Source organism: Petaurus breviceps, unplaced genomic scaffold (assembly GCF_028583685.1).
Source record: "Petaurus breviceps papuanus isolate PSGF00001 unplaced genomic scaffold, PetGlider_PUasm1.0 172, whole genome shotgun sequence".
NCBI classification, from domain to species: domain Eukaryota; kingdom Metazoa; phylum Chordata; class Mammalia; order Diprotodontia; family Petauridae; genus Petaurus; species Petaurus breviceps.
This window is the reverse complement of record NW_027185755.1, coordinates 3416740-3429011: the sequence shown is the minus strand read 5'-3', so window position 1 is coordinate 3429011 and position 12272 is coordinate 3416740. Positions and strand designations below refer to the sequence as shown.

The 12272-nt window shown below is 52.7% G+C and overlaps 2 protein-coding genes across 5 annotated transcripts in view; both read left to right on the top strand.

The window, feature by feature from the left end:
* NACC1 (nucleus accumbens associated 1) overlaps window position 1 on the top strand; it is a 21100-nt gene extending 21099 nt beyond the window's left edge. For all 3 annotated transcript variants that reach the window (XM_069082961.1, XM_069082963.1, XM_069082962.1), the window contains one exon: window position 1. This exon is cut by the window's left edge and continues 3652 nt beyond it. The gene's annotated coding sequence lies outside the window, so the exon portion shown is untranslated.
* Window positions 2-5653: 5652 nt separating this feature from the next.
* IER2 (immediate early response 2) lies at window positions 5654-8519 on the top strand. Of its 2 annotated transcripts, none has more exons than XM_069082969.1 (2): window positions 5654-5773; window positions 6288-8519. In XM_069082969.1, the coding sequence occupies exon 2, from the start codon at window positions 6295-6297 to the stop codon at window positions 7015-7017; it is 723 nt and encodes a 240-aa protein (XP_068939070.1). In that variant the 5' UTR covers window positions 5654-5773; window positions 6288-6294; the 3' UTR covers window positions 7018-8519. The 2 variants fall into 2 exon arrangements, with proteins under 2 accessions (XP_068939070.1, XP_068939069.1); XM_069082968.1 differs by lacking the exon at window positions 5654-5773 and adding an exon at window positions 6052-6127.
* The last annotated feature ends 3753 nt before the right edge of the window (window positions 8520-12272 follow it).

Sequence of the window (12272 nt, the reverse complement as noted above, 5' to 3'; positions counted from 1 at the left end):
CCTGTCCTATTTGCAAGGGTTGAGAGGAGGAGGAGAACAGTGCACAGGGGTAGGCCAGAGTTGAAATTTAAAATTGGGTTGTCTACCAGCCACCCTTCAGCACATTCCTAGCCCCTGGTCCAGCTTAGGCTCTGGAGCCTTTTGCCCCAACAAGAACAGTGAGTGGGTGAGATTCAACCACACTGGGCCTGAGCTTTCCCCCAGTGTGATAGTTATTTCAGAGTGTCTTGCTTTGCTAGTCACCCTCTCCCCTTTTGCAACCCTTATAGGACCCCAGGTTCCTTCCTCCCTTTAGGCTGTAGCCTCTGCTTCCAGGAAAAAAGTCACCAGGATTGCCTATTTTATACACCTGGAAGCTTGGGGGGAGGTGTCATTTAGCAATAAAGGAGGCAGCTTGGAGGGGGGAATATGGAGGGAGGAGAGACTTCTGGATTTCCAAATTCCATGGTTGTAAGCAGATGTTTGTGCCATGATTCTGAGAACCATAGACTTGGAGCTGAAAAGGATCTAGGAATCACCTTATCCAGGCCCCTAATTGTACAGATGCCAAAAGGTGCAGAGAGCCTGGAAGGGGCCTGAGGGACTGTGCTGAAGTGGGCTGAGGACGGGGACAGGGGAGTCAGCTCCTCCCAGGAGAGCCAAAGACAAGGGTTGTGCCTTACCAAAGGGGGTCTGCTCCCCCTCCCCCCTCCAGGGTCCTGCTCTTCACCTTCCTTTCTCAAACATCCCTCATCTAATGGCCACCTCCCCCCCACTCCCCCTAGCCCATTCACCTTTCTGCTGAGCTGCATGGCCCAGGAATGCTGGGTGCTTTCTGCTGATGCTGCAGCTGCTTCTCCACCAACCACCCCCAGAAGTCAGGCCCAGAATCAAGTTTTCCACAAAAAAAAGGAAGAAGAAAAAAAAGACAAAAAAATTCCCCCAGACCCTGGGGCTGCCAGGATTTGTCTGTGTGAAGTGCCAATGACCTTGTGACCTTCAGAAAACACACACAAGGCTCCCCAGCCCCCAGCCCGCCTCACCCCCTGTGACCCCAGTAATGAGGCTTGCACATTAACTACTGTAAAGAAACAGAGCTGGAGAAATGTGAATATGGGAATAATAATACTGATAAGAATAAACAATGGCATTTGTAACTAAAGTTTCTACTTATTGACAGCAAAGAGGGGGTGGCCGACATACTCTGATCCCATCATTCCTGCCCTTCAGAAGGCGTAAAGGAGACACATAGGAGCAAGATCATACCTCAGAGTAACTTGACTTTGCCTTTTTTGGCTGAATTTCCTCCCCAAACTCCAGAAACCAGAGAGAGAAGCTTGTAGCAATCATTTAAAAAGTTGAATTTTTATTTCAAAACTGATTTATCTAGAAGGTGCTTCAGAACTATATCAGCCAAGTGTACTCTGGGCAGAAACAGGTCTGTCACCAGCTCAAGGTTAGGGGCACTGTGTCCATGGCACAGAAAGTGGATAAACAGATGAGGGAGGGGAAGTTGAAACCCATTCCTCCCAAGTATCTTCCTGCTAAGCTTCCGATTGGGGAATGGGGATGGCAAGGAACAGCCCTCCTACTTCAAACCTCTAGACAAAGCCCTGTACAGTGCAGTTATCATGGTCCCTCCTGCCCCCACTCTGAGGCCCTCCTCTTTCCCCTGCCCTCCTGGAGATTTCCAGGTGTGATGGTGAAAAGAGCAGGTGGAACCTCACAGAGATCACAGTGAGCAGCAAGAAGATGGCACAGGAGGTATTGGACCCTGAGAGAACAGAAAGGGTGCTCAGGCCTGAGCCCTCTTCCTTCCAGCTACCCCTTTAGAGCAGGTATTAGGACTGACTTCCAGGGTGCTGCTCCTCTTTATTGGGAGCTGGTCATATGGGACACCTTGGCCAATTCATGGGGGAGCCAATCCATTTGGGCAACTGAGTGTCATCCATTTATTGGGGAGTCATCCAGTATGCTGCAGGCCAAAGCCATGGTAGCCTCAAGAGACCTAACTTCTAGCTCTGGTTGTAGGGGGCTAGAGTTAGTAGTAACTAGGCTAGAGGTCTGGGCCCAGCCACAATGTAAGGCTTATTGCCTCATCAAATGAGATGATTTAATCAGAGTCCAAGGGAGGTTCCTAGAACCTGTACCTCAAGAACTCAAGGAGAGCTGGAGGGGGCTCTCAGAGCCCATACTTCATCATCTACTATGTCTTCTCTCTGGTATTCCTCTATCACTCCATATATGGCCTGTGTGTGTCCCCTAGGGCTCCCCAAGCTACCCTCCCCCCAGGACAGTATCTCCTATCCTCTCTTATGGCCACCCCTACCTGATTACACCAGCAATTCTCAAAATATAATGAAGTGGCCTCTGAGATCCTTCCTGGGAATCCTTGATGTCAAAACAATTTTCATAATACAATTTAATTTCTAATACAATTAATCTAGATAGAACCTAAATATACAAAAGTTCTTTGTGGAATCAATTTTTTTAGTTTACCGGGGCCTAGGCCATATGGTCCTTAGATGGCCATATAACATTCTCTAGAGTATAGCTACCATTTATATGGCATGCTTTGCATATTACCTCGTTTGGGCTTCAAAACAACACTCGAAAGTGCTACTGTCCCCATTTTAGAGATGAAGAAACTGAAGCACAGATGGTTAAGTCTTTTGCTAGGGTCATAACTTTATGTTAAGTGTCCGGGATTGGCTCCGGAGGCAGGAGGCAGATCTTCGTCCAAATCCAGCACTCTGTCCTCACCAACACCTAGCTATCCCTGCTTCTCCTCAACCAGGTAGGATATCAAGCCTCCCTTAGGTCCTCCCGGTCCTATTCAATGCCCCGAAGGCTGTTGCGCGGCGCATTGGCGGTACAGTCGAACTCCTGCTGACCCTGACCGAAGTCTCCTGCAGAAGCTCACATCATTGCTGGTACAGGCCCGGGAAGTGCTCGCTGCCTTCCGAACTTCTCTGGTCGGTGAAGAGGGAACTCAGGGCCATCTCCAGGCACCCCTCACCCTTCCTATTATCTGGATTTGCCAGGCAGGGGAGGGGACAGGAGATCTGGTGCTTTGCCAAGTCCCCCCAGCCTCTACCCCCCTCTGCTGGGACTCAGGCCAGCAGGGCACCCTTATTACGTCGTGGAGGACACGGGGAACGAGGGCGGGTGGGTGATGGAAGGAGGAGAAGAAGAATCCCACTTTTACGCCCCACCCCCAGCCCCTGCTCCTCCCGGGAAAGCTGTTCCGGCTTCCTCACGGCCACCTCTGCAGTTCACTCTTGGACCACGAAAAAAGGGTCTTTCAGAGGTATACTGTATCAAGTAAGCGCTCTCTAACCCCGGGAGAGAATGGGCTCCGCCTCCGTCACGAAAATCCCAGGGCACCTACGAGACGTGCCCCACACACGGGGAGGGAGAAGTGAGAGGTCCTGGGATCCCGGAACACAGAGACTTCCGCCCTCACCGGCACCCCACTTCCCTCCCCCATCCCCGGCCACCATCTTGGTCAGGGGAAGGGCTGGTTTCTTACCCCCCAGGTAGCGGTACGCGACCCCTTTCTCTTTTTCGGGATAGGCCATCTCTCGGAGAAGCCATTGAGATGAGGTCCGGGGCCTACAGAGGACGCTCTCCCTTGGCGTCTGCCGGGAGTGAGGGCAAAGTGGCCAGGGCTGTCCAGTTAGGTAATGATCTCTTTCTTGGGAAGGAGCTGAATGCTTACTCCCTGCCGGGGAACGCAGGGGCTTCTCTTCCGGGATGCTGGCCCAGGGCAGTAGGGGGAAACGCATGGTGTGGTGTGGGTGTCTGTGTCTTTCTGTACGTGTGTACACAACTGTAACGCTGGAATGCATTATTTTCCAACTCCCTGGCCCTGCGTCTCCCTGGCTCCCTCTCCGGTCAAGTGAGGAAGCATTGATTAAGTGCCCACTACGTTCCAGGTACCTGGCTAAGGGCTGGGGATACAAAGAAAGTCAAAAGCCAGTCCCTGCCCTCAAGGAGAAGTCTAATGGGTGTGACAACATGCAGATAAACAGGTACAAACAAGGAATATTATATTTCCAGTGCTGGGATTGTACTATGCAAAGAAGCCCAGATTAAGAAGTTCCTTCCTTTCTTCTTGCCAGCGAGGTTCAGAAATCAGAAAAGTAGAATATGGAGCTTTTTAGTTCTGAATCACATCCTTCCTGTACCCCAATCCCTCTCCCCAAATTGTCCCTAACCCTCAGGAAACACAGGTACCATTTCACTACTACACCTAGCGGCTCTCCGTTCCCCTCCCTGCATGGCGGGCTCTGGTTTCTCCTCTCGCAACTCCCCGACTCCTTGATCCATGGCCATGAGCCATCTCCCTGACCTGCAGCGGTTTGAAAGGAACTGGAATTAATTTCTCAGTGCAAGTCTATCAGATTTGTAGACCAACGGGCAGCCTATGAGACTCCCTTTTGCACCGCGTCCACCGGTCAGACACCACTATACAAGACGGTGGCAGAGGTGGTGAAGAAAACCAGCCCCCGACTTCGGAGTTTCCGGAAAGCAGGAGAGAGGAAGGGGCGGGGGTGAGACCACCCACTTCTCACGGACCTAGAGCCAAACACCTACGCGAGGAAGGTAGGGTGGAGGAAAGATTACAAAGGGACAGGGGGAAAGGAAACCTTGGCAGGGTCATAATGGTTATCTTGCGGGATGGAGGGGCAGTCACTTCTAGGAAAAGTGAAGAGAAATCTCCAGGGGAAAGCCCACGAGAGATATTAGGAAGAACACCAGTGAAGTCAACAAGCATTTATTAAACATTTACAAATAGGTATCTTGTCTCAAGAAGGAACACAAATGGGAGAAAGATAATCCCAACCCTCATGGAATTTATATTCTAATGGAGTGAGATAACCCGTAAAAAAAATGCTTGAAAGGGGGTGGAGTAAATTACCAACATGGGGGCGTAGTGGAAGATCTGAAGTCGGCGTGGAATCTGGAGCGAAATGAAGACTAAACGCAGAGAACGGGGATATCAAACCCTAACTCTTGCTAGTTACAACCCTGTAACTTGGGACAATTTCCTTTCCCAGTCTTCAATTTTGCTATCTGTAAAATGATCTCGTAAGTTCTACCTCTAAATCCATCCTTCTTAAATAATAACCTTCCTTCCTTCTCCAGGCGGGTAAGCTCGGACGCCCCGGGTTGAGGTTCCGGAAGGAGGCTTCCCATTCACTGACCCTACGATTCCGGGCCTCTGCCCTTATTTGGGCAAGAGGAAGCAACGCCGGCACCCGGCGAACGGTCCCCGGACCGCCGGACGTCACGGTTACCTAATATAGTCATGGAAACGAAACCTAGTGGCGGGAATGCATCAAAGCCTCACAAGGGGCGGGACCTTCTCTTAAAGGGGCCGGATCTCCAGGAAGTCGGTGCTATGGTTGAAACTCCCTACTTTTTCCACTGAACTCGCGCCCTCTTTCCTTTTGGGAAAGCAGAATCTCGGGGCGGCATGGTGGTGGGAAGCAGGAGTGAATGTGTGACATCACCTTTAATATTTGTAACTAGTTCTCTGTCACCTTTCTTACCCTTTTCACGCAGTCTCGAAGAGAGCGGGGGCAAGGTAGCTTTTGAGAATTGCTAGTTTTATAAGACAGATACCAGGCTCTTCCAGATACTTAGACAAACACTTATCACTTTTGCAAGGTGCAAGTGAGAAGCTTGTCTGGGCCCCACTACAGAGCCGAAGTACGCCCTGGAAGGGCCGATATTCTCCCGCTTTCATTCGAGTGCCCTGTCTCCGAGCGGTTGACTGCAAGTAAAGGTTAGCTTGAGATATCTCGCACCTCCACCTATCTCACACCGAGCTCAGGAACAACTAGCACCGAAACGCAGGAACCAGAAGAAAATTCCGCCACTCAGTCCAGTCCAGTCTAACCTTCTTCCCCTCCCCCACCGTCTCATGGGCTTTGAATTAGGTCTGGCATTTCCGTCCTGTGGCTTTAAAGGGCCTCCGGTGGCGGGTCGAAAAGCCGGGATGCGGCTTTCTGATTGGGTGGGGCGGCTCCTCGGTGACGCAACTAGTGGTATAAAGAGCTTGGTCTGGGGCCGGGTTTGCCTCATTTGTGTAAACGATTTCGGCTCTCTCTTGAAGTTGATGAAGAATCTTCAGTTTGAGGTGGGCTTCTAGGGGAATTGGGGGTGAAAGCAAGCGAAGAATAAGGAGTAATCAAACCCTCTTGCTACTCACATCTGTTACCCGGGTTTGCCCAAGGGTCCCCCCCTCCCCCCGACCGCCCACTAATCCATCCTCCTTATCTTCTGGTGCTGCGCCCCAGTCCCGGCATGGAAGCCCAGAAGGAAGCGCAGCGTATTATGACCATGTCGGTGTGGAAGATGTACCATTCGCGCATGCAGCGTGGCGGCTTGAGGTTGCACCGGAGCCTTCAACTATCGCTGGTCATGCGGAGCGCCAGGGAGCTGTACCTCTCCGCCAAGGTAGAGACAGACGAAGCGGAGCTACCCTTCCCGGCCGCGGCCCTGGCTCCCGCTCCGAACCTGCCCCAACCCATGACTGTAGCTGAAGCCGAAGTTGGTTCTTTGCAGGTGTCTGAAGAGGCGATCCCGGCCCCAGAGCCCATGGAAACGCAGGAAGCTCGGGAGACTGAGCCAGCGCCCGCTTGCAATCACCTGCCTCCGATGCCCTATGCTACTCTGTCTCAGCGCTCAATGAAACCCAACCGCAAACGACGGAGCAGTAGCTTGGGCCAGGGTGGGGAAGCCGGACTAGTCCCCAGCAAGAAAGCTAGGTTGGAGGAAGAAACGGCGCCGGCTGAAGGGAAGGCTGAGGTCGAGGCTGAAGACCTGGGGAGGCGGCCGTCGCAGGTGGAGGAGGGCTCTTTCCCCAGTCTAGCCCGAGTTTTACAGAAGCGCTTCTCCGGCATCCTGAGTAACACCGGAGGGCCGCCAAAGCCCACCGCCCCGCCTCCTTCGTGTGAACTCCAGCCGGGTTGCCGCCAGGCAGACAACATGATAAACATCTTGGTGCGGACAGTCGTGGCTTTCTAACGTGAGTCCTGGACTCTGGACTGTGCCCGTAGCTTCAGCTGGCCCGAGTTATTGTCGAGGCCGCTGTCCAGCTCTGAGTGACCTGGGGGCTTAGGCTTTGGTCATCCACCTCCAGGAGGGGAAGACTGACCTCGTTCCTGTCCTTCCCCAGGCGCTGGTGACGGCTTTGGTGGCAGAGGGGAGTGGTGGTGGGGAGGACGATAGAGCAGCTGCTGATCTGGAGAATCTGCTCCATAATGCTGCTAAGAGGCTGGTCAGAGAGGAGATGGGACGCTTTTTCTGACCTCGGTAGGAGTCACCCCTCCAGGCTGGGGCAGAAGGGACTGCTGGCGTCAGACTGTATGGATGCCGGTGGAGCCAGCCAGCACACATCCAGACTTCATAGACTCGTGGAGACCCTGATGGTCTTCCCTTTAAGAGATCTGCCTCAGACCTTCCTTTTGGAAAGAGACATATATGATGGTGCTATTGACATGACTTGGTATTTCCTCTTCCCTAACTTAATGCTTGTTCTTGGCCGCCCAGAGGAGGCGGTGGTGGGAGCAGCAAGTGCTGGGTGTTGAGGGCGTTTGCTGGGGTGGGTCGGAGGTGGGGGAGGCTGGGTAGATTCTCCTTTCTCAGGGTTTAAACTTTTTAAAATTGGGGGCGGTACTTCTGTCCCATTAAAGCTTTTTATATAAAATTCACTGGTGTTTCATGAGTATCACTGGTCTCCTTTTTTTTCTTCAAAAAAAAAATTCAGCCACCCCTACAATGACACACTTGTTCATATGATCATACTGACATCATGGGCCCAGGGAACTTCCTGTTTGCTGTCTTATGAACTCAGTGTGAGTCTTGGGTGGTGAGTTGGGAGGGAGTGGTGGGACTGCTCTTCGGTGTGAGTTGCTCAGTTCGAGGAGTGAAGTGTGGGTGTGGAGTTGTTAGGGTTTTATGAGTCATTTAACCTAGAAAGGGAAGTGATTCCCAGTTAGATTCCTCATTAGTGGTGGTCAGGAAATAGGGGTTTGGAATTCCATTCCCTTGTCCATCTCAGCTACAGATTAGACTGTCATCTAAGTCTGAGTCACACTGGAAAAAAGGAGGGGGGGGGGAAGAGATGCTAGAAATAGATATACCTTGAACTAAAAAGGATGTTAACCATCCCCACATAACTATAGTTATACCCTGTAGGGGTTGGAGTTTGTAAAATCTAAAGGAAACCCCAAACCAGTTAATTGGTCAGCTTTCTTTTTGAAGTTCTAGGGCAGCGGCAAAATACATGTTTGTTGACTACTTCCAATTCACTGGTTTTACACCCCATAAAAATGAGGCCCAAAGCAGTCATGAGACTCAGTTTGGGTCTCTCTTGTTTCTTATTAAACCGTCTGCCTACAAACATTCTGTTATCCTCCTCTGCTTGAACAAGTTTTGCTTGATTTTTTTTTTGTTTAAAACAGCCTTAGGATTTTTTTTTTTCTGGTAATATTGCCAAACTGAAAATAAAGATCTTTTCAATTCAAGCTCCTGTTTGCAGGCCTTGTTCTTTGCTCTCCCTGGGGAGGGAGAGTTAATGGGAGCGGGAATAGGGCTCACTCATAGCTCTCCTGGCTGGCTGCCCCGAGGAACTGGTTGGGCTGGATTACCAGGAGGGAGGGAAAGGACCGGCTACTTACCCCGGGGGTGGGGTGGGGGGGTGGCGGGAGGCAGTTGTCTGAAGCCCTGACCGTTCCCACCCAAGTATTCGCTACTCTCCACTCCCTTTCCTGGAATTCCCTTTTCCTTCCTTAGTAAGATCTGAGTACTAAAGTGTGCTTCAGCATTCCCCTTAAGTTACAGTGAAATAGTCAGTTTCCTTGGGCAGTTGGCTGATTGAAATAGGGCCTCTAAGGGGCTGCAAGAGTCACAAGGCCAGAGGTCAGACTTAGACAATTATAGCTAACTGCAAGCAGACTTCCCAACAGAAAGCAGGGCTGTCTGCCTCAGGGTAAAACTCTGGCGGGGGGGGGGGTCGCGGAGGGAGGAAGGAAAGCCTTATTTCAACCTCTTCTTTGGCTGCAAGGAAAGGTTAGAGTTCTTGGACTGATGGGACTTGTGTGTGGATCTAAGCTAAGCTGAATGCGGGTGGGGGAGGGGGTTATATACGAGGCTGGACTCAAAGCAAGTTAGCTTCCCTTCACTGCCCTCGGCTCCTTTCCCGGGAGGCCAGGGGCGGCTCCTGCACCGCCAGCCGGACCGCAGGTGGGGTAGAGCACAGGATGCTGTGGGAAGGGGAGATGGGGCCAAAACCCATCTAAGTCTAGGTCTGCACCCAGGCATCCTATCCGGTCTCAGCCCGCCCTCGCCGTGCGAGGAAAAGCCGGCCCCTTTGGTGACCCAAGAATAGGAAGAGCAGGGCAGGAGGGGGAGGGAGCCTTTTTCCTCTCATACCTCATTCTTTACTTCAGCCCCCTCCTCTGAGCTCTACCGGACAGCATCTGGAGTCTGAGTCCCTTCCCCCCCTTCCCCCTCCGGTAGCCGGTTTCCTGTATTCCCAGTTTCTCAGCCACCTTCCCTTTGCCTTTGGGAGTGGTGGTGGCAGGGGACGGGGGGCGGGGAGAGCTCTGTTTCGAGTCCTGCATCCATTTCAGCCTTACTCAAAGAACCCTGCTGGTCGCCCCCACATATCCTGTGCAGAGAAATAGGGCTGTGAATGGAGGGGGGGGTAGTCAGGATTCCTGAGATTTTAGTGCTAACCCCTCCCCTTTGTTTAGTTCCTAAGACTCACAGACGCGGGCGATTTCTATCTTTGGCTTTTGTCGGTTCTAGTGCTAGGCACCTGTGCGGTCAGCAGAGGCAGCAAACCCCCTCCCCTTTGCTGTTCGGGAAACTCCGGGCTGGAGGGGGCGGAGAGACGCTGTGTGGGCGGCTAGGCCGCACATTTCCGGGGATGAGGAGCGTGGAGGGGGGGCATCTCTCCAGCTAAGAGGCCCCCAGTTTTTCGGCTGTGGCTTCACATCCTGTAGCAGGATCCATCAAGTCCTTAACTTCCGGGGAAGGGAAATTTATCCTCTGCCAGCCATCCCTAGGGCTGGGTTTTCTTTCCCCCAGACTCAGGAGTCAGGTGCCCTTCCGGTCCTTCCCCCAGGGCTGCTGTCTAGGCCTACATGCAACTCTAGACACCCCCTATCTCCAGACGCTCTAGCTCCTTCCATGCAGAGGACTCTCGGACTCCGAGGGGTTTCTTCAACTGTGATGCTCGCCACCTTTCTGAGTTAGTGGAGATGGCGGTCCTTGGAAGGGCTGGAGGATAATTCTTAGGCGTGATCAGTCTGAGAAAAGAGATGATTGGGAAGTTGGATGGGTGGACACAAAGCAGAGGGGAGGGAGAGAAGGGAATGAATTAGCAGCCAATTGCGGGACTAGGAGATGGAATGAATGGCCGTGCTTCTAAAGAGCTCCAAGCCTTCGGAATGAATTTCAGGCATTGCCTCCAGCTCCCATCTAGTGAGACTGGGGGCAGGGAGCTAGGGGTTACGGACTTCTCTAGGCGTTAAAGAAACCAAAGATGCTGACTCTCAAGCCCAAGTTGCAGACCCTAGAGTCGAGTCCAGAAAGCTAGAATGAGGAAAGAGGCTTCTGGGCTGGGGTCTGCTTAAATACGTTTCCAACCCAGGCCGAAGGCACCTTTGCTTCAGGCGCAGGTGGAAACAGTGCCTAGCCCCAAGCCTGGCGAGCTTCTAGGCGTTAGAGGATGAGTGAGCTATTGATGACAACTCCCTCAAACTAGCTTTGCCGGTTTTCTATACCTGGGGCCCTTTCCACAGGTCAGGAGACAAGTCTCCTAGGGCCAGGTCCCAGACAAGGAAAAGGGGCTCGGGCGTGAGAAAGAGTTTGGGGAATTCCGAGGGTGCTTATTTACTCCCGGGGCAGTAAGAGTAAGCGAATTAGGGTGAGGAGTGGGTGGGGTTTCAAATATGTAAATAATTATGGAGGGTGGAAATAAGAATATGCAGATGAAGTCTCTGGTAGGGAGGCGGTGGGGGAACAGCCCATGAGGCCAGAATGAGAAGGGTCTTCTAGTTGGGATAAGGGAGAGGCTTCCTATTACCTGGTGTCTGTTTGGGTTTGCCATATGGTAGGATCCTGGGCTAGCGGTGGGGAGTGAGAAGGAAAGAGCAAAAGAAAAAAGTAAAAAGAGATGAACCCTCTGTAGCCTTGGGTCAGGGCAGACTTATGTTCTCCCAGCCCCCAACGACTTGCAGAGGAGAAGACCGGACAAGGAGTCTCAGCATTGCCCCGCCCCTAGGCGGTTCCGGGGTCCTCTCTGGGGTTTAGGGGCTTGCGTTCTCGTACCTAACAGTCTTAAATTAGCTACTTGGAAGGGATCGATTTTCCGTCATTTTACAGAAGAGAAAACTGAGGTACAGGGATAATATTAGCTAACATCTATACTGCTTCCTATATGCCAGGGCACTGTGCAAAGCGCTTATGATCTTCACAACAACCCTGGGAGGTAGGTGCTAATTACAGAAGAGGAAACTGAGGCCCAGGCATATTGGTTAAGTAAGGAAGCGCCAGGGGCTTTATTTGAATACTGGTTCTCCGGTTTGATCCAGTCAGTGCTCTTTTCCCAGTACCAAGTTAATTGGGGAGGTGTACTCGGTTCTTTGGTGTGCTGGGGGAAGGGCCGGGCCATTTTACGCCTGGACAGATTAGCAAGAAGGGGTGGTCGGTTCAGAGGCCGGCTCCTGCTCCGCCCTAGGGTACGGGCTAAGGCAACAGGCGCAGCCAGCGCATGCGCGCGAAGCGTAGCTCCTTGCGGGGGAGGGGGGCCCTCGCGCGCGCGTCTAAACCAATCAATCAATCACCTGCCTAGCTCGCGCACGCGCCTCAGCCTCCTGTCTAGCTCGCTGGCGCGTCCCACTTCCAACCCGCAGCCCTCAAGGGGCTAGAGGCATTAAGCAATGAAATCTTAGCTGGGGGGGGGGGGGGGGAGCGGGGTAGGCTGCGGCGGCTGGGACCAGTTACACCCTCCCCCAGCGACTGTCCATCGCCCTGGGCTTTGTGGCCCCAGGAAAGGGGAGAGTAGAGAGGTTAAGGGGGCTGGCTGGGTTGGCGGGCTTCTCTCCCCCCTCCGGCACCACTCGGGCGCCGGGCTGCCAACCCTACCGAGCCTGCCCCCCAACCTCGTTACTCGACCTCCTTTCCCCCCCGTTTTCCTGGTTCCTTTTCCACCTCCTCCTCCCTTCCCCTTCTTGGCCCACCTCCTTTCTCCCCAAATCTCCTTCTCATTC

Excerpts from the sequence above, each read along its gene's own strand:
- IER2 (XM_069082969.1), top strand. The coding sequence starts at position 6,295 with ATGGAAGCCCAGAAGGAAGCGCAGCGTATTATGACCATGTCGGTGTGG.